The sequence below is a fragment of the Aquarana catesbeiana genome, linkage group LG12 (assembly GCF_042186555.1).
Source record: "Aquarana catesbeiana isolate 2022-GZ linkage group LG12, ASM4218655v1, whole genome shotgun sequence".
Classification (NCBI taxonomy): Eukaryota; Metazoa; Chordata; class Amphibia; order Anura; family Ranidae; genus Aquarana; species Aquarana catesbeiana.
In genome coordinates, this window is record NC_133335.1 from 102,603,268 (window position 1) to 102,628,668 (window position 25,401).

Genomic DNA, 25,401 nt, shown 5'->3' on the forward strand with positions numbered 1-25,401 from the left:
ATACCGCTAGCAGATTGCCCGCAAATGCTTGGGACACCTAATTCTACACCTTCATTCCTCTCAGTGCAGGTCTCTGTGAGGACTGAAGGTATAGTGGGGTTGGAGATCCCAGCTGATGAGGAGCAAGGAGAGGTCCGCCTTGTTCTTTGGTGTGAGTCTTTTCAGTACTGTTGCCAACGGACTGCATGGAAGCTCGACATAAATTAAAATGTCTGTTCAAGCATGTGGTGCCCAAGTGGCTGCTGTTTTGGCCACGCTTGATAAGCTTCAGACATGTTGCAAACAGCAACGGTGCGATCTGCTGCACACATCTCAAAAAAGCCCACACCAAAGAACTTTTGAAAAAACGCACGGAGTCAGCAGAGTCCTGCACATGCGGAGCTCTGCGGTGTGATGCAGTCGGTTGGCTGTCCTTAAGCTGGCCCCTGGAGGGCATCCTGCCTCGTTGGAGATGTGCCTCCTCCTCCCTTCTATCAGGCACCTACGTAGAGTCAGTGACCTCATCGTCCTCTCCCTCCTCGCCACTGGAGAAAACCTGGCAGTATGCTGCAGCTGGGGGAACATGACTGCCAGTTTCTTGTCCTTCTTGGGCACCCCCTCTCTCTGGGCTCACGGTACTGCCTTCATCCTCAACCTGGGTACCATCATCGGAGCCTTCAAAACGCTGTGCATCCTCCGGCAGCATGTACCCGACACTGTGGTCGAACAGTTTCGGGGGACTCCTCAGGACATGATGGTGGGGCTAGGGAATGACTGATGCCATTGAGCCGATGGAATAGGCCACTTTGGCAGCTGCATTGGCAGCCAAACTTGTCTTAGCCTGGGTGAAAGAGGATAAGGAGGATGAGGATGGCTTTGTGATCCACTCTACCAACTCTTCTGCATGTTGTGGCTCAACACGCCCAGCTGTCGAAAAAAAAGGACAAGTGTGCCCCACTGCAACGTGCTGAGGATGCACGTGTCCACGACCAGCATTGTTGGCTGTAGACACAGAGCCTGTTTGCCCTTAGTGGCCTGTGAGTGTCTGCCTTTCCTTGGTGGCCTTCCGGACATGCTGTAAAATTGGATTAGCAAAACACCGCCTGAAGTTTACTAGAAAAATTACACCAGGAATGGCCTGCAGTCAGGTATAGGCTTGGCTAAACTAGAATGCAGTGGATATATATGTAGGAGACTGTATATATATATCTTTATGCACTATGGATCACTGAATCACCTGCCTGGCCTGCCTGCCTGAAAGTGTCGTTGAAAACTTACACCAGGAATGGCCTGTAGTCAGGTATAGGCTTAGCTAGACTAGAATACAGTGGATATATATATATATATGTTGGAGACTGTATATATATTTAATGCACTGCAGATCACTGAATCACTTGCCTGCCTACCTGAATTGTATTTGAAAACGTACACCAGCAATGGCCTGCAGTCAGATATAGGCTTGGCTAGACTAGAATGCAGTGGATATATATGTAGGAGACAGTATATATATTTTATGCACTGCAGATCACTGAATAACCTGCCTGGCATGCCTGCCTGAAAGTGTATTTGAATACGTACACCAGGAATGGCCTGCAGTGAGATTTAGCTACACAGGATACAGTGGAGATATCCTATCTATCTATCTATCTATCTATCTATCTATCTATCTATCTATCTATCTATCTATCTATCTATTACACCAGTCTGACTGTGTGTGTGTGTATTAAATACACTGCAGCTGACTCTAATCTATTTCAGGCAGTGATTCAAACAGTACACCAGGAATAGACTGCAGTGAGATCTAGCTAAACTGGATACAGTGGATATGTATATGTACCAGTCTGACTGTGTGTGCATGTGTGTATATATATGTGTGTGTGTGTATATATATATATATATATATAAAATATTAAATACACTCCAGCTAACAATCGCCTGCCTGAATTAGATTAGAAACAGTACACCAGGAACGGACTGCAGTGAGATCTAGCTAAACTGGATACAGTGTATGTGTGTGTATGTATGTATATATATATATATACATATATATATATATATATATATATATATATATATATATATATATATGTGTGTGTGTGTATATAATACTAAATCGCCTGCCTAGATTAGAAATAGTACACCAGGAACAGACTGCCTGCTCAATCTAACACCAGCAACACACTACACAGGGCTGACGTGCAGGCAGCCTTACATAGTGTGGGGCGTAGACTTAACCCCCTGAACCATAATTGGCCAAAGGCACCCTGCCTTTGGCCAGTTATGGCTCTCTTTGCTGACGGCGCTGTGATTGGCCAAAACATGCGGGTCATAATGCATGCTTGGCCAATCATCAGCCAGCAATGCACTGCAATGCGATGACGCAGTGCATTATGGGGTGTGACATGCTGCTCAAATTTGGCGTGAATGCCCCATAATGTTCAATCTTCATTGAATGATCGAACAGCCGATGTTCAAGTCAAACTCATGTTCGACTCAAACAGAAAGCTCATCCCTACTCCTGACAAGTTCTCCATCACATATAATAAAAGCAGTTTGAGTTTTGTGTTGGGAAGGATGCTATAAATAGATTAGCACAGTGCTGAGTGATTCAACGATCAGCTCTGAAAGTCTTTACCTATAAGGAGAGGGGGTGTGTGCCTTTCCTTCAATCAGCTGTCTTGGCTGTTTGCCCAGGCTTCACTGCAGTGCTGAACTGGAAGAGAAAATCTCCTAACGCATTTGAAACTTTCTAAACAGTATATAAAGGTAAAGAAAGCCGATATACGTGTAAAACTTATGTATGGAGATTTGTTTCATCCCTGTGTATCATCTGGGACCGTTCACTTCACTGGGTATATATGAGGGTTTACATCCACTTTAATGCATGCTTCTTGCCCAGTCAGTGCAACATGGGGATCACGGCTCACTTTTTTTCCATTGAGCTCTGTTGTTGTCCTCAAAAGCCACATATATGGACAAGTGAAATCACTTCCATTTTCTTCCAAAATCACTTCTTTTTTAACTAGCCCCTTTTTCAGACTAGTTAGGCAAGTTCATTAGCAGTAAAATAGCCATACTAACGCTTATCCTATAATGTAATTTTTTGCAGTGTTCGTTCAATAAAGATGCCAAGGTACAGTTAGTCATTAAAGGAAGTCATTTAAACTATTGCCAGATGTTTGTAGACATGTAAGCATAACACCTTTATAAACTTATTGAACTTCAAAGCAATGGACATTAACAAGGAGTTGGTTCACTCTTTGCTGCTATTAGTCTTCACTCTTCTGGGAAGACTTTCCTCCAAGATTTTGTATGTCTCTGTGTAAATTGCAGGCTAAAGAGCAATTTGTGAAGGTACCGGATGTTGGATGAGAAAACCTGCCTTGCAACTGGCATGCAATTTCATCCCAAGGATGTTCAGTAGCGTTAAAGGAGTAGTTCAACTTTTAATGACATTTGCAAAAAATCCTCTATGCATAAGCCTCATCCAGTACATTATTATGCAGTCCTCTGTTTTGTAAAATAGTGCTTACTTGATTTTCAGTTTGGCTCCTCTCTCCATCCTGCCTAAGATGCGCAAGCCCCAGCACCTCATGAACAAGCACTCGGCTTTGTTCCATAGATCGTTTTTTTTCCCGGGGAAGTGGTGTCAGCTGAATGACAGGCTGAAGAGATTCAGGGCATGTTTTAGCACATTCAGTGGTTACCTGCTGTTTGGGATAGATGGTTGCCCCTAAATGCAATCCACCTGCATCAAAGGCAAGACATTTGTCCCAGACTGGGGGTAACCACTGGATGTGCAAATGCAGCACAGCCCTGGCTTCTTTCAGGCTGTCATTCAGTTGTACAGGCTGAGCAGCTGCTAGTGATTTGAACACCTGAGATCCTGGCCACATGTATTCACTGTATACTTGCCACACCATAGCCATTTAGTAAGTATAAATGAGGCTGGATAATAGCCAACCTTATACCCCTTTCACACTGGGGCCGCCCATTTTCGGCCGATAGCAGGTCGCTTTTAACCCCCACTAGCAGACAAAGAAGGGTTAAAAACGCCTGTATTGCGGCACTTCTGAGGCACTTTTCAGGCACTTCAGAAATGCTGCCTATTCATTGTAACGGGCAGGGGCGTTTTGAGAGCGCTGTATACAGCGCTCCCAAACAGCCACAAAGATGCTTCATAACTCCCAACTTTTTGAGATGGGAATGAGGGACACCTTTTAGCAAAAGCCTGTAGACATAGGACACGCTGCCTGCCACACCCCCTTAAAGGAGAATTAAACTAAAAAGAAAGATTAGTTGAACTCACAAGGGCTTTTTTTAACCACTACTATTACTTTATATTGGCTCTTGAAATTTACAAATGCAGCAATTTAGATTTCGTTTGAAAGTTTTTGCACTGGGAAACACTTTTTGATCGATTAAAAAGTGCATTTTATATACAACTGTATAGATCAGACCAAAATGAGGGACAAATTTGTAGGCAAGACCGGCATTGCTCCAAATCGGGGACAGTCCTTGCTCCAAATCAGGGATAGTTGGGAGCTATGCTGCTTGCAGGACTTTTTCTAACATCCCGCAAGCGCACCGCCTGGGTGTGAAAGCACTTTCACATTCAGACAGCATGGGAGGCAGTTTTCAGGTGCTTTACAAGCACTATTACTAGCACTAAAACGCCTGAAAACTCAGTGTGAAAGGGGTCTTGCTGTGCAACCCTAGCAGATGCAGAGGGGACGATATTGTGGCAGGCAGTGCACTTCCAACTTTTTAAAATTTTTAAAACTGTTTCATAAGAAATGTTTGTAATTTGTTTTTAAGAGATAAAAAAAAACTGTGAGTGCATTGCCTGCTACAAGATTACAAGATTGTGCCCCTTGCACCTACTCAGGTTTCATACTAAGAATAGAGAATAGCCAACCTAAAGCTCTCCATAAACGGTTCAAATCTCAGCTGGTTCAGCAGGAACCAGCAGAGAATTAAACCATGTATGGGCATGCTGAATGTACCCAAGGCGATCGATCAGCTTGGGTAAAACCAGCCTGTCGGATTTTACATGTAATTATTGCTAGCAGGTATTACAGCCGCTATCAATAATCACTGTGGTCTCCAGGCAAGGACAGCTTCCCCATCTGCCCCCCACTCGCAGTTGCAGGAAAGAAATTTGCTCCGTCTATGGCTGGTGTTAGGCCTCGATAACATTTGCATTGGGGGGGAGATGGTAAAACACGTAGCTCAGCCTTGTTTCTACTACCCCCAACAGCTCCCCCTTAAACTACAAAGGCAGCGGACGAGATGCTTTGTATTGGGGCATGGCAAAATGTATCCCCACCCCACAGAAGGAAAGTAATTCCTTCCTGATCCCCCTAGAGAAAATTGGATATTCCCTGGATTAACTTTAAATATTAGTATCCAGTTATATTATGTGCATTTAGGAAAGAATCCAGGCCGTTTTTTAAAACAGTCTACTGAGCTGGCCAGGGCCAGCTCTTGAAGGAGTCTATTACACATTTTCACAGTTTCTTATGCCCCGTACATACGGTCGGATTTTCCTACAGAAAATGTTCGATGGGACCTTGTTGTTGGAAATTGCGACCGTGTGTAGGCTCCATCACACATTTTTCCATAGGAATTTCCGTCACACAAAATTTGAGATCTGGATCTCAAATTTTCCAACAACAAAATCCGTCGGAAATTCCGATTGTGTGTACACAATTCCGACGCACAAAGTGCCACGCATACTCAGAATCGAGCAGAAGAGCCGCACTGGCTATTGAACTTCATTTTTCTCGGCTCGTCGTACGTGTTGTACGTCACCGCGTTCTTGATGTTCGCAATTTCCGACAAGATTTGTGTGACCATGTGTATGCAAGACAAGTTTGAGCCAACATCCGTTGGAAAAAAAACATGGATTCTGTTGTAGGAAAATCCTATCGTGTGTAAAGGGCATTACTGTAAAGAAGCTTTTCCGTATTCAAAGGTTAAAACTCTTTTCCTCCAGATGTAAAATGTACGTTACGTAACACATTCAACTGAATGGGGCTGCACAGAAGCTGTGTGCAATGCACGTGGTTGCGGCATGGTGGTGTGGGTGTTTTACGGATTCAAATACATGGTGAGGAAAGGACATAATAGCTTCTCACCACACATCACTCTTCAGAGGGCATCACAAGTGTAAACAAGTCCTTACTGTGCAATCTGAGTAGGTGCAAAGGGCAAACATTTAATAAATTCCTTATGTCATAGTTAAAAGCTGTGAGTGCACTGGCTGCCACTTTGGTGCTGCTGCCTATGTGAATAAGAGAGTCCTGGACAATCATATGGGAGCAGTGGTAGCAATAAGCAAGTCCTGGACAAACATATGGGAGCAGTGGTAGAGAGAGAAAATACCAGTCTGTGAAAGTGGATGAACAGTGACCAGGCTCAGCATCATACGTTTGTGTGCCTGTGTGTTTCCAGAAAAGAAAGGTGCCAAACGAGTGCATCTGGGAAGTGGGCATAGAGGCAGGCGGGTCACATGATCACATGCAGACTGACAATCTGTGCATTCACGGTTGCAGCTGCACTCTGTGTCGCTGTTGCTCAGTGGCAGGCACTGGGCCTGGATGCTCTGGGAGGGTTTAGACCCCCCTCTCTTCCTTATTTACACCTCTGTTCCCTACTCCTGCATTCACAGTCTGTTCTCTTTTACTCTTGCGGAATGCTGAGCTCAGCAGCTGCTGCAAGAGAAAGCGCATTAATGAAGCGCATTACGGTGAAGCTGTAATGCATAGTGGATTTTTTTGCAAATGTCATCAAAGGTGAACAAATCCTTTAATTTTAGGCATCTGTGCAGGCCACTGGAGTTCCTCCACACTAAACTCATCAAGCCATGTCTTCACAGACCTGGCTTTGTTCAACTGGGCTCAGAAATTTGCAGGGATATCTACATATTGTTGGCCATAAAGTGTAGGTATGAAGGTCAAGTAGTATACAAAATAGATCTATAAAAATAAAGTATGACACATGTTGAAATGTATCTTCTATTAACCTATTGGCAAAACGCATACTATATGTGGCAGCACAGAGATGGCTCTTACTTCATGCTGCCAACTGTATGTGTTGTTGCTTTGCACTCTATCCTGTCCCCCTAACACTGTATCTCTGCTGTCATTGACAGTCAGTGGTTACAAAGTAATGATCACTGTAATAGCCAATCACAGTGATCACATGATTGGCAAGTCCATGAAACCCCTTCTCTTTGTTCCAGCATTAAGATATTTTTTTAATGGCTGGCAGAGAGGTTAGGTAAACTGATGGCAGTTAACACCACTCCAAGCATTCATCTGTCTTCCATCCATGCATGGATGAATCAAGTACCATGCAGCATGTATCAAAAAACAGAAGGACCACACACCAATGACATCACTTTATTCAGACCACAGGTACACACTACTGAGTCCCTCTTAACTGTAGTCCCGCTTAACTGTAGATACCAAGCTGAGAGGGGCTAATATTACTGTTAAAATTGACCTCTGCTCACATGTTGGGTCTTCTTGGTATAGAAGGGCATCATTTTTGTCACGTGATGGCTGTGCTGCTCACAATCAAGAGCTTGGACATTTGATTACATATTCTCTTTTGAAGTTGAGGATTAGGTAAGAACATTTGACCAAATGCCTAGACTTTTGTTTATGCTGTCAGCAATTTTGTCATGTGGCCAGCAATACAGGAAGCCTGGAGAAACACTTTCTGCAAGAGGCTGGTTTTCCCAGTCTTCTTCTACTTTTTAGCCTTTAATTCTAGCAAGATATACAGTAAAACCTTGGATTGCGAGCATAATTCATTCTGGAAACATGCTTGTATTTCGAAGCACTCGTATATTAAAGCAAATTTCCCAATAAGAAATAATGGAAACTCAGATGTTTCTTTCCATGGCCATTCATTCGTAAATCCTTCAGATTATAGCAATGGGATAGGTTGTGTAACAATAAAATGTCCATCCACAAAAGGCAGCCTCCACAAGGGTTTTAGAAGCAAAATCCAGCAGGAGTATGAAACAAAAGAGAGGCACCTCTAAGTGTAGCAATATGGTTACATTTAACCAGTTGCCGACCGCCGCACGACGATGTACGTCGGCAGAATGGCACGGGCAGGCAAAAGGGCTTACAGGTACGTCCTTGCCTGCCCGCGGGTGGGGGGTCCGATTGGACCCCCCCCCCCCGGTGCCAGCGGCGGTTGGATTCAGGTCAGGGTCGATCAAAGGTGAGGGGGAGGCCACTCATTCGTGGCTCCCCCCTCGCGATCGCTCCTGGCCAATGACGGGCTTCCTCGGCTTCTGTGAATGTAAACAGAAGCAGAGGAAGTGATGTCACTCTCCTCGAGCCGGTCTTTTCGTTCCGGCGCCGAGAAGAGAAGACGTCCAAGTAAGTTTGCACCAACACTACACTAACAGTAGAACACGCAGGCACACTTGTCACCCCCTGATCACCCCCTGTACCCCCTGTCACACTGACACCAATAGCAGTTTTTTTTTTTTTTTTCTGATTATTGCATTGGTGTCAGTTTGTGACAGTTATAAGTGTTAGGGCAGTTAGGTTAGCCCCCTTTAGGTCTGGGGTACCCCCCTTTAGGTCTAGGGTACCCCTGTGATCACCCCCCGTCGCCAGTGTCACTAAGCGATCGTTTTTCTGATCGCTGTATTAGTGACACAGGTGACGCTAGTTAGGGAGGTAAGTATATAGGTTCGCCGTTAGTGTTTTATAACGACAGGGACCCCCATATACTACCTACTAAAGGTTTTAATCCCTTGATTGCCCCCTAGTTAACCCTTTCACCAGTGGTCACCATATAATTGTTACGGTGACGCTGGTTAGTTGGTTTGTTTATTATAGTTTTAGGGCACCCGCCGTTTATTACCTTATAAAGGTTTAACCCCCTAATTGCCCGGCGGTGATAGAAGTTACGTTTTTAGGGTCAGATAAGGTCTGCGTCGCCCCAGGCAGCGTCAGGTTAGCGCCAGTACCGCTAACACCCATGCACGCAGCATACACCTCCCTTAGTGCTATAGTATCTGAACAGATCGATATCTGATCCGATCAGATCTATACTCCCCAGCAGTTTAGGGTCCCCCAAAAAAACGCGGTGTTAGCGGGATCAGCCCAGATACCTGCTAGCACCTGCGTTTTGCCCCTCGGCCCAGCCCAGCCCACCCAAGTGTAGTATTGATCGATAACTGTCACAAAACACTAAGCACACATAACTGCAGCCTTCGCAGAGTCAGGCCTGATCCCTGCGATCGCTAACAGTTTTTTGGTAGCGTTTTGAATCAGTCGCTGATAGTCAGGAACTTTTTTGCCTGTGAGTCTCACTAGTGTACCCCTAAATTTAGAGCCCAAAATGGCAAATCGAAGGTACACTAGTGAAGAGGCCTACAGGTTTCTGAGCATGACAGATAGTGAAGAGGAAGTCACTCATCTGTCAAGTTCAGGCTCAGAATACGATCCTGTAGAGGACAGCGGCTCCATGACAGATAGCTCTGACGACGGAGTTGTGGTCCCTGCTAGGGTCAGGCGTACCAGACCCCGAACTTCTTCTTCTGTCCTTGAAGTGCAAGAACCGCAGGTCCCTCATATGGAGCAGAGAAGTACTAGCGCCGCTATTCCTTCTGGTGAACTGACAAGCACCAGCGGCCTAGTACACCCTGGTCGTACATCCAGCACTGCAGTATCACGTGGTGACGTGGCGAGTCCCATAAGTGCAGTTCAAGCTGGTGAGGTGACAAGCACTAGTAGGGTCCCGCTGCCACCAAGAAGATGAACACAGGCCCGTCGTGCCCTTCCTGCTGCATTCGCCAATCCGAATTGGGTACCCACCACTTCTGCAGCACCCGTATTGCCCCCATTCACTGGCCAACCCGGAATTCAGGTGGAAACAGTTGATTTTACGCCACTGGATTTTTATTCACTGTTTTTCACCGAAGATCTCTATAGATCTATTGTGGACCAAAGCAATTTATACGCTGGTCAACACATCGCCACTAATCCCCAGTCCTCCCTTGCCAGAGATTGGAGACCAATTACGGTCTCCGAATTTAAGATCTTTCCGGGCCTTTCCCTCAACATGGGCATAACCAAAAAGAGTGAGTTGCAGTCATATTGGTCCACTGACCCAATTCACCATATGCCCTTGTTCTCTGCTTCCATGGCCAGGGCACGATACGAGCAGATTTTGCGGTTCATGCACTTCAACGACAATGAACTCTGTCGTCCTCCATGGAGACCCTGAATATGATCGGCTCTACAAAATTCGGCCCCTCGTAAACCACTTCAACCAACGTTTTGCAGACTTGTTTACTCCCCATCAAGTTGTCTGCGTTGATGAGTCCCTGATTAAATTTTCTAGCCGCTTGTCATTCAAACAGTACCTTCCCAGCAAGCGTGCCAGATACGGGGTCAAGATGTATAAGCTCTGTGACAGGGCCACAGGCTATACATGTAGTTTTATGGTTTACGAGGGCAAAGATAGTCACATAGAGCCGACAAACTGCCCTGACTACATAGGAAGTGCTGGCAAGATAGTGTGGGACTTGGTGTCACCCTTATTCGGAAAGGGGTACCACTTGTACGTGGACAATTATTACACGAGCGTGCCACTTTTTAGTCCCCTTTTTTATCATCAAATTGGAGCATGTGGCACCGTGCGACCTAATCGCCGGGGCTTTCCTCAGCGGCTTGTAGATTCCCGTCTTAGGCTGGGGGAGAGAGCCTGCTTGCAGTGTAATATTTTGCTCGCTATGAAGTGGAGGGACAATAAGAATGTTTTCGTTCTTACCTCCCTTCATGCAGACACGACGGTCCAAATTACTACAGCGACTGGTGTCGTGGAGAAATCCCTCTGTGTCCACGAATATAACCAAAATATGGGAGGGGTAGACCTCAACGACCAGTTGTTGGCGCCGTACCTAATTGCCCGTAAGGCCAGACGCTGCTACAAAAAAGTGTCTGTATACTTTCAATACTTTTCAATTTCAATTGGCTTTGCTGAACGCTCATGTGCTATACAGAGCTTCAGGACGGACTGGATCCTTCCTTAATTTCCAGAGATCGTCAGAGCCCTTCTGTTTCCAGACTGTGCTCCACCTCACCTTCCCCAACCAAATGCAGTAGGCCGGCTGCATGAGAGGCATTTTCCTTATGTCCTCCAGAGTACCCCTACCCAACGAGCCCCCCAAAGAAAATGTTGTGTCTGCAGAAAGCGCAGATTTAGGCGTGACACCCGGTATTATTGTCCCTCCTGTCCTGGCAATCCTGATCTTTGCATTGGTGAATGTTTTGAACGCTACCATACACTAGTTGAGTTTTAGCATAGGGTACAGCACTGCACAGACTAGGACACACTTTCACAGGGTCTCCCAAGATGCCATCGCATTTTGAGAGACCCAAACCTGGAACCGTTACAATTTTAAAAGTTAGTTATTAAAAAAAAAAAAATACACAAAAAAAATATAAAATAAAAAAACAAAAATAGTTGTCGTTTTATTGTTCTCTCTCTCTCTCTATTTTCTCTCTATTGTTCTGCTCTTTTTTACTGTATTCTATTCTGCAATGTTTTATTGTTATGTTTTATCATGTTTGCTTTTCAGGTATGTAATTTTTTTATAGTTTACTGTGTTTTAACCATTTTTTTGTTTTCAGGTACGCCATTCAGCTGCAGCGCGGATTTATTTATCTTGACAGCAACAGCGTTTGCTCCCACGATACATAAAGCCGTGACTCCAGCGCTGTCGGAGGTGATTTCACCACCACAGTTACATACTTCAGCATATATGCCGAAGCGTGGGGGCAGCAGTGGGTGGAGGAGCGATTTGCTCCTGCCTTTTGCGGGAGGATACCCCATGCTTCGGCATATATAAACGGTGCATGTATGCCCATCATTAGAAGTGGGTGGATGAAGGGAGGTATTCTAATGGTGGGCATACCCACCGATCAATATCTTTTTTTTCGTTCAGCCCACAGGCTGCATGAAAAAAAAGTTTACAGTATATGCCCAACAAGGACCAGCAACGTACTGGTATGTTGCTGGACTTTGAGTGGTTATACCAGAATGATGCCTGCAGGTTTAGGTATCATCTTGGTATCATTTTTTTCAGCCAGCGGTCGGCTTTCATGTAAAAGCAATCCTAGCGACTAATTAGCCTCTAGACTGCTTTTACAAGCAGTGGAAGGGAATGACCCCCCCCCCCCACCGTCTTCCATGTTTTTCTCTGGCTCTCCTGTCCCAACAGGGAACCTGAGAATGCAGCCGGTGATTCAGCCAGCTGACCATAGAGCTGATCAGAGACCAGAATAGCTCCAAACATCTCTATGGCCTAAAAAAACGGAAGCTACGAGCATTTCATGACTTAGATTTTGCCGGATGTAAACAGCGCCATTGGGAAATTGGGAAAGCATTTTATCACACCGATCTTGGTGTGGTCAGATGCTTTGAGGGCAGAGGAGAGATCTAGGGTCTAATAGACCCCAATTTTTTCAAAAAAGAGTACCTGTCACTACCTATTGCTATCATAGGGGATATTTACGTTCGCTGAGATAACAATAAAAATGATTAAAAAAAAATAAAAATGAAAGGAACAGTTTAAAAATAAGATAAAAAAGCAAAAAAATAATAAAGAAAAAAAAACAAAAAAAAGCACCCCTGTCCCCCCCTGCTCTCGCGCAAAGGCGAACGCAAGCGTCGGTCTGGCGTCAAATCTAAACAGCAATTGCACCATGCATGTGAGCTATCACCGCGTAGGTCAGATCGAGGGCAGTAATTTTAGCAGTAGACCTCCTCTGTAAATCTAAAATGGTAACCTATAAAGGCTTTTAAAAATGTATTTAGTTTGTCGCCACTGCACGTTTGTGCGCAATTTTAAAGCATGTCATGTTTGGTATCCATGTACTCGGCCTAAGATCATCTTTTTTTATTTCATCAAACATTTGGGCAATATTGTGTGTTTTAGTGCATTAAAATTTAAAAAAGTGTGTTTTTTCCCAAAAAAATGCGTTTGAAAAATCGCTGCGCAAATACTGTGTGAAAATAAAAAATGAAATACCCACCATTTTAATCTGTAGGGCATTTGCTTTAAAAAAATATATAATGTTTGGGAGTTCAGAGTAATTTTCTGGCAAAAAAAAATAATTTTTTTCATGTAAACAAAAAGTGTCAGAAAGGGCTTTGTCTTCTAGTGGTAGAGTGGGTGATGTGTGACATAAGCTTCTAAATGTTGTGCATAAAATGCCAGGACAGTTCAAAACCCCCCCAAATGACCCCATTTTGGAAAGTAGACACCCCAAGCTATTTGCTGAGAGGCATGTCGAGTCCATGGAATAATTTATATTGTGACACAAGTTGCGGGAAAAAGACACATTTTTTTATTTTTATTTTTTTTTTTTGCACAAAGTTGTCACTAAATGATATATTGCTCAAACATGCCATGGGAATATGTGAAATTACACCCCAAAATACATTCTGTTGCTTCTCCTGAGTACGGGGATACCACATGTTTAGGACTTTTTGGGAGCCTAGCCGCGTACGGGACCCCGAAACCAAGCACCGCCTTCAGGCTTTCTAAGAGCGTAAATTTTTGATTTCACTCTTCACTGCCTATCACAGTTTTGGAGGCCATGGAATGGCCAGATGGCAAACCCCCCCCAAATGACCCCATTTTGGAAAATAGACACCCCAAGCTATTTGCTGAGAGGTATAGTGAGTATTTTGCAGACCTCACTTTTTGTCACAAACTTTTGAAAATTGAAAAAAGAAAAAAAAAATACATTTTTCTTGTCTTTCTTCATTTTCAAAAACAAATGAGACCTGCAAAAAACTCACCATGCCTCTCAGCAAATAGCTTGGGGTGTTTACTTTCCAAAATGGGGTCATTTTGGGGAGTTTTGTGCTATCTTGGCATTTTATGGCCTTCGAAACTGTGATAGGTAGTGAGGAGTAAAATCAAAAATTTACGCCCTTAGAAATCCTAAAGGCGGTGATTGGATTTAGGGGCCCCGTATGAAGCTAGACACCCAAAAAGTCCCACACATGTGATATCCCCATACTCAGGAGAAGCAGCAGAATGTATTTTGGGGTGTAATTCCACATATGCCCATGGCATGTTTGAGCAATATATCATTTAGTGACAACTTTGTGCAAAAAAAAAAAAAAAAATTGTCACTTTCCCGCAACTTGTGTCAAAATATAAAATATTCCATGGACTCAACATGCCTCTCAGCAAATAGCTTGGGGTGTCTACTTTCCAAAATGTGGTCATTTGGGGGAGTTTTGTGCCATCTGGGCATTTTATGGCATCAAAACTGTGATAGTGAGGAGTGAAATCAAAAATTTACGCCCTTAGAAATCCTTAAGGCGGTGCTTGGTTTTCGGGGCCCCGTACGCGGCTAGGCTAACAAAAAGTCCCACACATGTGGTATCCCCATACTCAGGAGAAGCAGCTGAATGTATTTTGGGGTGCAATTCCACATATGCCCATGGCCTGTGTGAGCAATATATCATTTAGTGACAACTTTTTGTAAATTTATTTTTTTTTCTTTTTTTGTCATTATTCAATCACTTGGGACAAAAAAAATAAATATTCAATGGGCTCAACATGCCCCCCAGCAATTTCCTTGGGGTGTCTACTTTCCAAAATGGGGTCATTGGGGGGGGGGGGGGTTGTACTGCCCTGCCATTTTAGCACCTCAAGAAATGACATAGGCAGTCATAAACTTAAAGCTGTATAAATTCCAGAAAATGTACCCTAGTTTGTAGACGCTATAACTTTTGCGCAAACCAATAAATATATGCTTATTGACATTTTTTTTTACCAAAGACATGTGGCTGAATACATTTTGGCCTAAATGTATGACTAAAATTGAGTTTATTGGATTTTTTTTATAACAAAAAGTAGAAAATATCATTTTTTTTCAAAATTTTCGGTCTTTTTCCGTTTATAGCGCAAAAAATAAAAAAAGGCAGAGGTGATCAAATACCATCAAAAGAAAGCTCTATTTGTGGGAAGAAAAGGACGCAAATTTCGTTTGGGTACAGCATTGCATGACCGCGCAATCAGCAGTTAAAGCGATGCAGTGCCAAATTGTAAAAAGTGCTCTGGTCAGGAAGGGGGTAAATCCTTCCGGGGCTGAAGTGGTTAATGAAGGTACAACATTTAGCAACTCTCATGGTTGATGATTAAAAAAGGCACATCTAAGTATGCAGGCATCTGGGGTAAAGCTGTCCACATAGACCATCCTCCGCACTGCTCGCTCTCATCGCTGTCAGTCTGCGATAGTGATGGGGAAGACTATCCTGCAGCAGAGCGATCTCAGAGTGAAGCTTGAAACGCTCGTACAGCTCAGCGTGGAAGGAATGACGTCGATGGCGGTGCAGAGGATTGTCTATGTGGACAGCTTTACCCTTGATGCCTACATACTTAGATGTGCCTCTTTGAATGTGCCGGTTTTATTCATCAACCATGTAAGTTGCTAAATGTTGTACCTTTATTAAATGTAACCATATTACTACACTTAAAGGCACCTCTCTTCTCTTTTATACTCAGTTGTGACATGACGCTACTTGTATATCAAGTCAACATTTGCAAGGCAAGCAAATTTTTTTTTTTTATAAAACACTCTCAGACCAAGTTCCTCTCAATCCAAGGTTTTACTGTACTTGCATATAAGTACAGGTGTACTTTGAGTCACAATTACTAAGTAACCTAGGGGATTCCTACAGCTGTAACATCACAGATCTTTCTGCCTTTCATGAAAATCAGCTTCCACCTTTCCCTTGGTGGCTTTTAGAACCGATGGCTGTTCCAGTTCTGACTTTGATGATTTACACTTTAGAGATCTTTTCCTGTTTATTAATTCATGCATGATAGTAGCCCATTTATTAGGCATGTTCTGCCAAGCACTACAACCGACCAAAAAAATGCATGTTACCCTTTTAAGCAACACAGTGCAGCATTCAGCATTCTATGTGAATTGTAGTATGCTTCAGTTCATTGTATGTGAGTTGAGGTGCCATTAAAAAATGCCCCAACACATAGGTTGACCAGAGATTATAAGTTAACGTCATGTTTTTATTATTCTAATGGACATCTGCTTGCTTCAATCTACAGATTACAGAAACCTGATGTTTGACCCAGAAACAGCCAACAAACACATTATAATATCAGATCAGAATCGTAAAGCCACACACAAGACAAGTTCAAGGGGTAATACTGTTCCTGAATCCCCCAAGAGATTTCAAAGCTGGCAGGTGATGTGCACAGAGGGATTCTCGGAGGGAAGCCATTACTGGGAGGTGGAAATATCAACCTTCTTTGTGCAGATAGGGGTAGCCTATGATTCCTTAAAACGTACCAAAGAAATGGAAAACCAAATTGGAAGAAACAGCTGTTCATGGAGTCTGGAGTTACGGAGCATGGGCCACTCTGCTTGGCATGGTAACAAAGAAGTTCTGCTGAACCTACCAATGTACAAAAGGATTGGTGTTCATTTAGACTGTGCGGCTGGCAGCATTACCTTCTATGGCATCAAGGATGGGGATCTGGAAAATCTACACATGTTCCACTGTATTTTCTTTGAAAGATTGTACCCTGTATTTTGGATTGGAGAAGATGTAATTGTCAAACTGCACCATGTGCAAAATAATGTAGGGGAGGATGGGGCAGTGTGACGAAATCTAGCTATGCAATGTAAAAACATATCTGAAAGAGAACCACCTGTGTTGAGGCTATTACATACCTCTGCATGGTCAGTGTTTACAGCATGTATTACGTGTTTAGAGCCCAACCTGATGCCTCTCACAAGTCACAACCTTCTCCTCTAGAGGCCCCCCAGTGTATAGGTACTTTTTAAAATATATTTTTCTGGGAAGTCATGTAAAGCCCTGGAACCTCTCACAATCTTTTCTAACAGTGAGTGGTTTTCGGAGATGCAGAGAGCAGCCCTGATGTGATGTCAGTGCCATTCTCTGCAACAGTACACAGTGATTTCAGGGCACCCTGGTGACACCTCATGACACCCTGCATTTACAGTAATGTCCTCAGTCTTCCAGGCAGAGCGATGCTGGACTTCTAATCAACCTATAAAACAGAGAACATCTTGTAGTGGAGAAGAAGTGCTGCAGGGACAGCTCCAGATTAAAGGCAAGCGTTGCAACTGGAGCAGTGTTTTTATTTTTACCTACTGTTAGGGAAATTTTCTTTTTTATTGTTTGCCCAAGCTGGAAGTGTGCTTTAAATGCATCTACATACATTACAGGAAATGTGTTTTGCTGGACTCTGCACCAGTGATTCAACCAACAAGTAGGAGTTTTTTAGTTTTAACACACCACACCTAAATATCAGAGATATGTAGTGGCTACTATATTGTTCTTTCAGCTTTCTCTACAACCTTCACAATCGTTGTTACAAAAAAAATCTATATCTGGGTATTTGATGAAAAGAATTTTCTTGTATTGACTTATCTAAATATGCTAAAAGATATTAAAATATATGACTATATGTGAAAAGTACAATGTGTTTTAGCTGAATATGGGGGAAGAAAAGGACCTCTGGACACTTAGTAATTTTCAACTATACTGTGTATGTAAAAGAGGCCAACTTGCAGTAAGTAGACTTGTCACTGTGTTCTAAAAGTCTAAGTTCTATGTACAATTTGAATAAATGTATCCTATTTTACTGGCACAGTGACAACATTAACAGAAAAGACATTACATAGGTTCTAACCTTATCAAACTGGAAATGTATTCTGGAGATGGCCTCCAAAATGACTGTTTTATGTGACAGGATCATTTTTTTAAATTGTAAGTTTCTTTAATTTTACCACTTGAAGACCAAGCTTTTCTGGCACTTTTTGTTTACAAATTTAAATCAGTATTTTTTTGCTAGCACATTACTTATAATGTCCAAATATTATACATTATGGGGATCGTTGCAGTTTTTATATCACACTGGATTTGCACAGCAGTTTTTCAAACGCAAATTTTTTTGGAACAAAAAACATTTTAATGAACCAAAAAACAAATAAAAAAACACAATATATTGTATACACCATGTTTTTTGTATAATATGAAAGATGGTGTCAAGCTGAGTAAATACATACCTAACATGTCACGCTTTAAAAGTGCGCATGCTCAAGGAATGGTAACCAACTATGGTACTTAAAAATCGCGGGCTACCTGTTGACCAACGAACAGGTAGACCGCAAAGACATCCCACTGTTGTGACCCAGTCCTCTCTCCAGAGCAGCGCATGCGCACATGCTCACCCGATCCCAGGCTGCAGAGGCAGTCCCCACCACTTGGATATATGTGACTCCTCCCCGATCCAAGGATATATGGGGAGGTGAGAAGATTTCCGGCAGGAATTAGCGCTGCACCTTCCCTGCGCCACTCTGCATTTAAAACTTCTGTACACTCCAGCCCTTCGGACACCACGGACCTTCTGTACACTCCAGCCCTTCAGACACCACAGACTTTCTGTACACTCCAGCCCCCTGACACCTCACCTCTCCTGACACCCCAGTACCATTCCCTTCTGACCCCCCAATACTATACCCTCCTGTCCACCCAGTGCTTTACCCTCTTGAGACCCCAGCCCCCCAGATCCCCCTGTACCATACTCTCCTGACCCCCCCCCAGTACCGTGCTCTCATGACCCCCCTGCACTGCGCCCTCCTGACCCATCTATACTTTGCCCTCCTGACCTCCCTGTACCATGCCCTCCCAAACCCTACCATACATCCTACTGACCTCTGTACGCCGCCCTACATGCTACTGACCCCTGTACACTGGCCTACCTACTACTGACCTCTGTACACTGCCCTACACCTTACTGACCTCTGTACACTGCCCTACATACTACTGACCTCTGTACACTGCCCTGCATACTACTGACCTCTGTACACTGCCCTGCATTCTACTGACCCCTGTAAAATGCCCTACATCCTACTGACCTCTGTACGCTGCCCAACATACTACTGACCTCTGTACGCTGCCCTACATATTACCAACCCCTGTAAGCTTCCCTACATACTACTGACCTCTGTAAGCTGCCCAACATCCTACTGACCTCTCTACAATGCCCTACATCTTAATGACCTCTGAACACTGCCCTGCATACTACTGAGCCCTGTACACTGCCCTACATACAACTGACCTCTGTATACTGCCTTACATACTACTGAGCCCTGCACACTGCCCTACATACAACTGACCTCTGTATGCTGCCTTACATACTACTAACCCCTGTACACTGCCCTACATACTACTGACCTCTCTATGATGCCCTACATCTTAATGACCTCTGTACACTGCCCTACATACTACTGACCTCTGTACACTGCCCTACATACTGACCTCTGTACACTGCCCTATATACTACTTACACTGGACACTGCCCTACAAACTACTTGCACTGGCCAGAATCCAGAGCAGATAGCCAGGCCTGAAATTAGTCAAGAAAATCAGCTTGCAGTAATGTTCTGTCTCATGATGATCTCCGGCATCAGACTTGTGGGGGTAACCAATTACTCTCCAGACATGAAAAAAATTGTGAATGAAAACGAATGCTGAGTTTCTCACTGAAGCTACGACCTGTGTCCTGTGATGTACTCCAAGAAAAGGATTTTACAGGTAAGATGTAGGAACAATCACATTTTCTTTTTCGTACATCACAGGACACACAGCTGGTTATATTCATAACTATTTGGGATGTCCTAAAGCAATTCCCTTGAGGGGAGGAAGATACCATCACAGAAAACTGCCACCAGAGAAGGTTTTCACATGCATCTGGTATAAACCCTTTGAATGTATGCACCAAAGACCAAGTAGTGGCCTTGCAAACCAGAGCCACTGATGCCTAATGGCGGATCGTCCAAGATGCGTCCACATACCTGGCAGAGAAGCTATCCCCAGCAAGGGTGGGATTTTGCCCTTTCAAACTATAGGCTTGAATGCTGACTTTCCAGTGCTTTTCTAGCAACACCAACCAGGATTCCAGCCAGTGCTGACAATGCAAATAAATCCTAACCACCTGAACTATATTCAGAGTATGAAGTAATCTTTTCCCTACCAATTGTGAACTAGGAAAAAGAAGACACTGTCCTAATTCCAGTGAAAATGAGAAAACCACTCCAGCCAAGAAAGATAGATGAGGACACAACATCATCTTAACATGGTGCAAGACCAAGAACGGCTCCTTACATGAGAGAGCTGTCAGCTCAGACATTCTTCTTGCCGAAGCGATAGTAACCAAAAAAGCCATACTCCAAGTCACTAACGGAGTTTCTCAAATTGGTTCAAAAGGTGGCTTTCTGCAAGGACAGCCAAGACCAAATTCAAGTCCCAAGGACACCGGGGTGACCTGACAGGCGGGACTGATTGCTTTACAACCTGCAGGAAGCCTAAATCAAGGGGTGCAAAACAACTGTCTCTGGGGAAAAAAATGGATAGGGACAAAATCTGACCCTTAATGGCACTTAAAATCAATCTAATTTCCCCTACCCATTGGAGAAAGGAAAGAATCACCCACTCACATATTTTTGTGGGTGCCATTTCCTGGCTACACCCCAGGCATAAAAGATTTCCAAGTCTCATAATGAAAACACCCTGAAGCCAGCTCCCTGTTGCTCAACAGTGCGGAGAGAACAGGACCCAAGTCCATTAGGTCTGGCCGGACCTAAAGTGACCAAGGAGCGTCCCCTGCAAGATTCACTTTGTCAGTATACAAAGCCCTCTGGGGCTAATTTGGCTAACACTATTATCTGTGTTACCACCTCCCGTATTCTTGCAAAAATGCGGCAGTAGTTGAAACGGGGAAGGCATCAATTAGGGAGAACTAGTCCCTAAGATGTTACCAGTGCATCTACCCCTATTGCCAGTGGGACTCTCGTCTCAGACACAACCTGCCCAATTTGTAGAACTTGAAATTTAGTAGAAAACCCCCCTGCCATTTTTCTATACCTGGAATATGTACTGGTGACAGACAGCACCTGTCATTCTGCCCCAGACAAAATGTGTTTCACCTTCCTGAGCTGCATGACTCCTGGTGCTGCCCTGGAGGCATAGTTGGACTGAACCTACAACTGGGTTGTCCAGTAATCCAGAGTAAGGTGTACTGGCAAAAAGTTTTAAGATATTGATAAGCAGTATTCTCTCCTGTGGAGACCACGTCCACTGACCTGTAGCCACCTTCAAACCAACTGGAGGGACTGGCATCAGTGGTTATTATCTTTCAAACCCCTGAAAGGAAGAATTCCCCCTTCTCTAGATTCTGAACTATGAACCACCAATTGTAACTCTGCAATACCCCAGGAACAGAGCCCTCCGGAAATCCAATGCCTGGATCATCATGTTCCAGAAAGAGAGAATGATCCTCTGCAAAAGACCTGGAGTAGGACTGTACATAGGCAACGTGCTTCGATCTAGATACAATTTCCTTCTGCAGAAATGTATTGTAATGGATGTGATTAAGGTGTTACCAGGTAAAAATATTAAAATGGCTATTTCAAATGTAATATTGCATCAGAAGTTTTGGCTGGTTAAATTCTTAACTGTAATGCCGCATACACACAGTCGAACTTTTCGTCTACAAAAGTTTGACGGACGCCGACGGACTAAAGCTGGCTGACAATCCCATCGTGTGTGGGCTTCCCCGGACTTTTAGCGGACTTTTCCAGCCGCAAATCTGACGGACTTTAGATTTGAAACATGCTTCAAATCTTTACGTCGTAACTACGCCGAACCCAGAAATCCACTCGTCTGTGTGCTAGTCCGACCAACAAAAACCCACGCTAGGGCAGCTATTGGCTACTGTCTATCAACTTCCTTATTTTAGTCCGGTGTACATCATCACGTACGAATCCGTCTGACTTTTGTGTGATCGTATGTAGGCAAGTCCGTTCGTAAGAAAGTCTGTCGCAAGTCCACCAAAAGTCTGACAAAAGTCCGTCGAAAGTCTGTCGGACAGGCTGTCGGACTTTTGTAGCCGAAAAGTCCGACCGTGTGTACGCGGCCATAGACTTTTCAGAAAACAGCAGATATCTGCTAGTTCCTTGTTTTCAATCTGAAGCCAAACCGCAACAGGTTATAAACAGACTGTCTTTTCCAAGAAGTTGCACCAACAGCAGACATGACGTCAACATCCGATGTTTTCAAGAGGGAATTACCAAGACATTTAATAATAGCTATGATCAATTGTTAAGTTTGCTGAAATTATTGCTAAAACTGCTGAAGCTGCTAAAAAACTCAATGTCACAATAAAGTGTTTTGCAAGTGCCTTGTTTTTTGTCTGGCAAAAATGTATAAAACTGTGAAAGAGGAAATAAAGAGATCAGAAGTTTTTTTATTCTGAACTGAGTGTCAGAGCTGGATTACTTCATGGCATGCATGCTTTTTAATTTGATAAAACGATAGATATAATAATATCAGATTTTGTTCTGAATCCAAAACATTTTGGCGCCCAATGTGGGGCTCGAGGCTAGGGTCCCAAGTAGCCGATCCAGAAGGGACCGGGACAAGCCAACGCGGAGTGACAGGAGGAGACTGATCACCTCTAGAAACGGTAGGACACTTTTGATATCTTGTATATCTAGTCTACTGTTTATCCTGTACCCGTGGCTGGTCAATCTCTGTGCCCATATCGGCTTCCTGCGGCCCTCAAAGACAGGTATTAATCGTGCCTCGAGTCTGTTGATAAGTTAAGGAACCTGCAATTATATCTACCGCCTGTTTTGTTCTGTTTTGTTGATCAATCTTGTGTTTTGTGATGGCTGTTGGGAGTTGGGGATTGCTTATATAGTCACGGATGACGGACGAAATTAGTTGACGTGGTTAAACTTCTTCTGGGACTAGGAGAAGGTGTCAGGATGTGGTTAAACTCCTCCTGGGGGAATAAAAAATAAATAATTGTGCAGCAAAGCACAGGTACAATAAGTACGGAAGTACCAGCAACCGGGAAACGAAACCCAAGGGGGGGCATCAGGAACACGCATAGTGGCGTTGGGAATCCCATGACAGTTTGAGTAATCCTGAACTTCACTGCGGCCATCACATATCTTGTTGGTTGTTGGTCACATTTTGTTGTTGGTGGTAATGTCATGTCCTAAGTGTGTTTGTGGTCTGTTATTTGGGATACATGAAGAGGGCTGGGGATTGATTGAAGTGGTAGAGCCAGGATATAGGGCTGAGTCTCTTGGTTACAAACCCCTACTGCCACACACTGTGCATTTATTGGTGTTCAGATTGAATGTGCATTATCTAGTAAAAATTGTTGTTGGCAAATCACTGGAAGTAATAGAGGCCCAAACTAGAATAACAGGACATGCAGCCGAAAGGTGCCCCTTGCAACCTGAACAACCGGAAGGGTTAGAAGAAGGGGAAAGAGACAGAGTGAGAAGTTTGAGTTGGAACATGTAAATGACATTTAAAGTGGTGCATTGAATATTAGTTACTGTACTCCTTATCTGTTTGTTAATTGTCTCATTGAGGGTAATAAGTAGTCACGTATTACTCGCTCGCTCCCTTACCTGTGGCCACCTGAGTGGGCAGGGCTGTGTGACTGGTCTACGTTTTGGGAAGATGCGTGTAAGGAGACTTGCACGGCAGTCGAACACTGTAGATGTTCCTTTTTCTCTCTATCCATTTTGTCCTCGTTAACTTGAGACTGTGATATGGTCTGAACCGGTACCAGGTGACGGATAGAGGATGGTCGGACCCTTGAGAGCAGGACAGCCTTGTGACCTGTTAAAAAAATCCTGAGCAGACACACATAAATATCACAGTCATCAAGACAGAACATAGCAAGGTAGTGTTATATATTGGAAGGTGGTCCAAAAGAGGACAGGTGGTGGTCAGAGGATCGTCAGACCCTCGAGTCCAAGACAGCTTCATAAAACCGCCGTACAAATCCTGAGTCTGGACACATAAACTTCCTAATAGCTAACGATGGGGCAGAAGTTAGAGACCTAAAGAGGGTAGATTGGCTTGTGATTTGGTATTAGAGCGAGAAGGAGAAGATGCTGTCAAGGAAGGGAAGAGATTGGCAAAAGTGTGTGGGGTCACTATTCATTTGGGTGGTCGGCTAGAGCCGAATGAATGGCGTGCTCTTTTAAGAAGGGAAAGGGGTTTGTTGTGGGGCCACGGGCTGCTGCGAACAGCAGATGCTTGGTTCAAAGTTGCCAAAGCCATTCATGAAGAAGGATGGGAAGAACAGGAAATATGTGTTGGAAATGGTTGTATTATGTATGTGTACAAGAAGCCAGAAAAGGGGTCAAAAGCTAAGACAGACAGACAGCCACCGCCCTATAATGGCGTCTGGACCCCAGGAAGTAGACACTCCCTTTTGCCTACTGCCCCTCTGCTACAAGTGACAGAGGAGTCTGTGACACCTCCCCAGCCGTGCTTAATAGTAGACAATGTACACTTGTCTTTGTACGGCTCAGGTGGTTGCTGCCACACACGCCCGACCCAAACTGTACCACCGCCCCCACCGGAACCTACCCACATATATCCAGTGATAGAGCAGTCCTCTGTATCGTATTACAGAGCCCAACCTACCCCATTAACGACAAGTGTACATTCTGGGGAATACTTGGACAGCTCCCAAGGGGGGAACCGCAGACACTCAAGCCTCAGGAGGTTCCCCCCTTGGCCCTTCTGCCCTAATAGACCAGGGGACCCAACCTTAGCCCCAACCCTGTCCCTCCTCTTAAAGTCCCGATCAGAGTTACGCCGGCCATGCCAGGACGCACCAAGTTGACAGGCATGCTGGAACAGGTGCAACCCCAAAACGACAGGCTGTTACATTTCAAGGCACACCCCGCATTGGATCCATCCCCATGTATGACTCATAAGCTGAAATAAAAATTTAGCACAGCGCTACGTTTAGAAAGAAAGTGAAAAGCAGCCAACACACCTATAGACTCAAGGCAGAAAAAAAACAAACGTGTGGCGCTATATATCACATCCACAGCCGTGTGTATTACAATAAAGGCATAAAAAAATAGTGAATACTGCCAAAAAATGTATGATCATAAAATGGATAGTGTCAAATAATTAATCAGTGTTGATCACATATAAAGTAAATACACAATAATGCTTAATCATCAGATGTGCCAGTGATTAGTAGAAACCCGTGCTGGTTCCATGAGCCAGACACCAAACATAAAAAACATAAAACTTTAAAAGTCCATAAAAAATGTGTAGAAAAATAGTGAAGAAAACATCAACAGAGTTCAAAGGGGGTGATGCATGGCCAGATGGTATTCACAGAATTTTAGTCGCACCAAATCTGGCGAGTGGGCAGAAGTCGCACCAAAGTCGCACCAAATCTGGCGAGTGGGCAGAAGGGAAACCACAAGTGTGCATAGATTGTACATCAGTGCCGGGGCCAACACCAGGAGT

General features: G+C 44.0%; 1 protein-coding gene across 2 annotated transcripts in view; it reads left to right on the forward strand.

Moving 5' to 3' along the window:
- The window catches only part of TRIM65 (tripartite motif containing 65), an 85,186-nt gene extending 67,141 nt beyond the window's left edge, over positions 1–18,045 (forward strand). For both annotated transcript variants that reach the window (XM_073608234.1, XM_073608235.1), the window contains one exon: positions 16,112–18,045. In XM_073608234.1, coding sequence (XP_073464335.1) covers positions 16,112–16,671 — 560 coding nt within the window. In that variant the 3' untranslated portion in view covers positions 16,672–18,045. The remainder of the gene's footprint in view (positions 1–16,111) is intronic.
- The last annotated feature ends 7,356 nt before the right edge of the window (positions 18,046–25,401 follow it).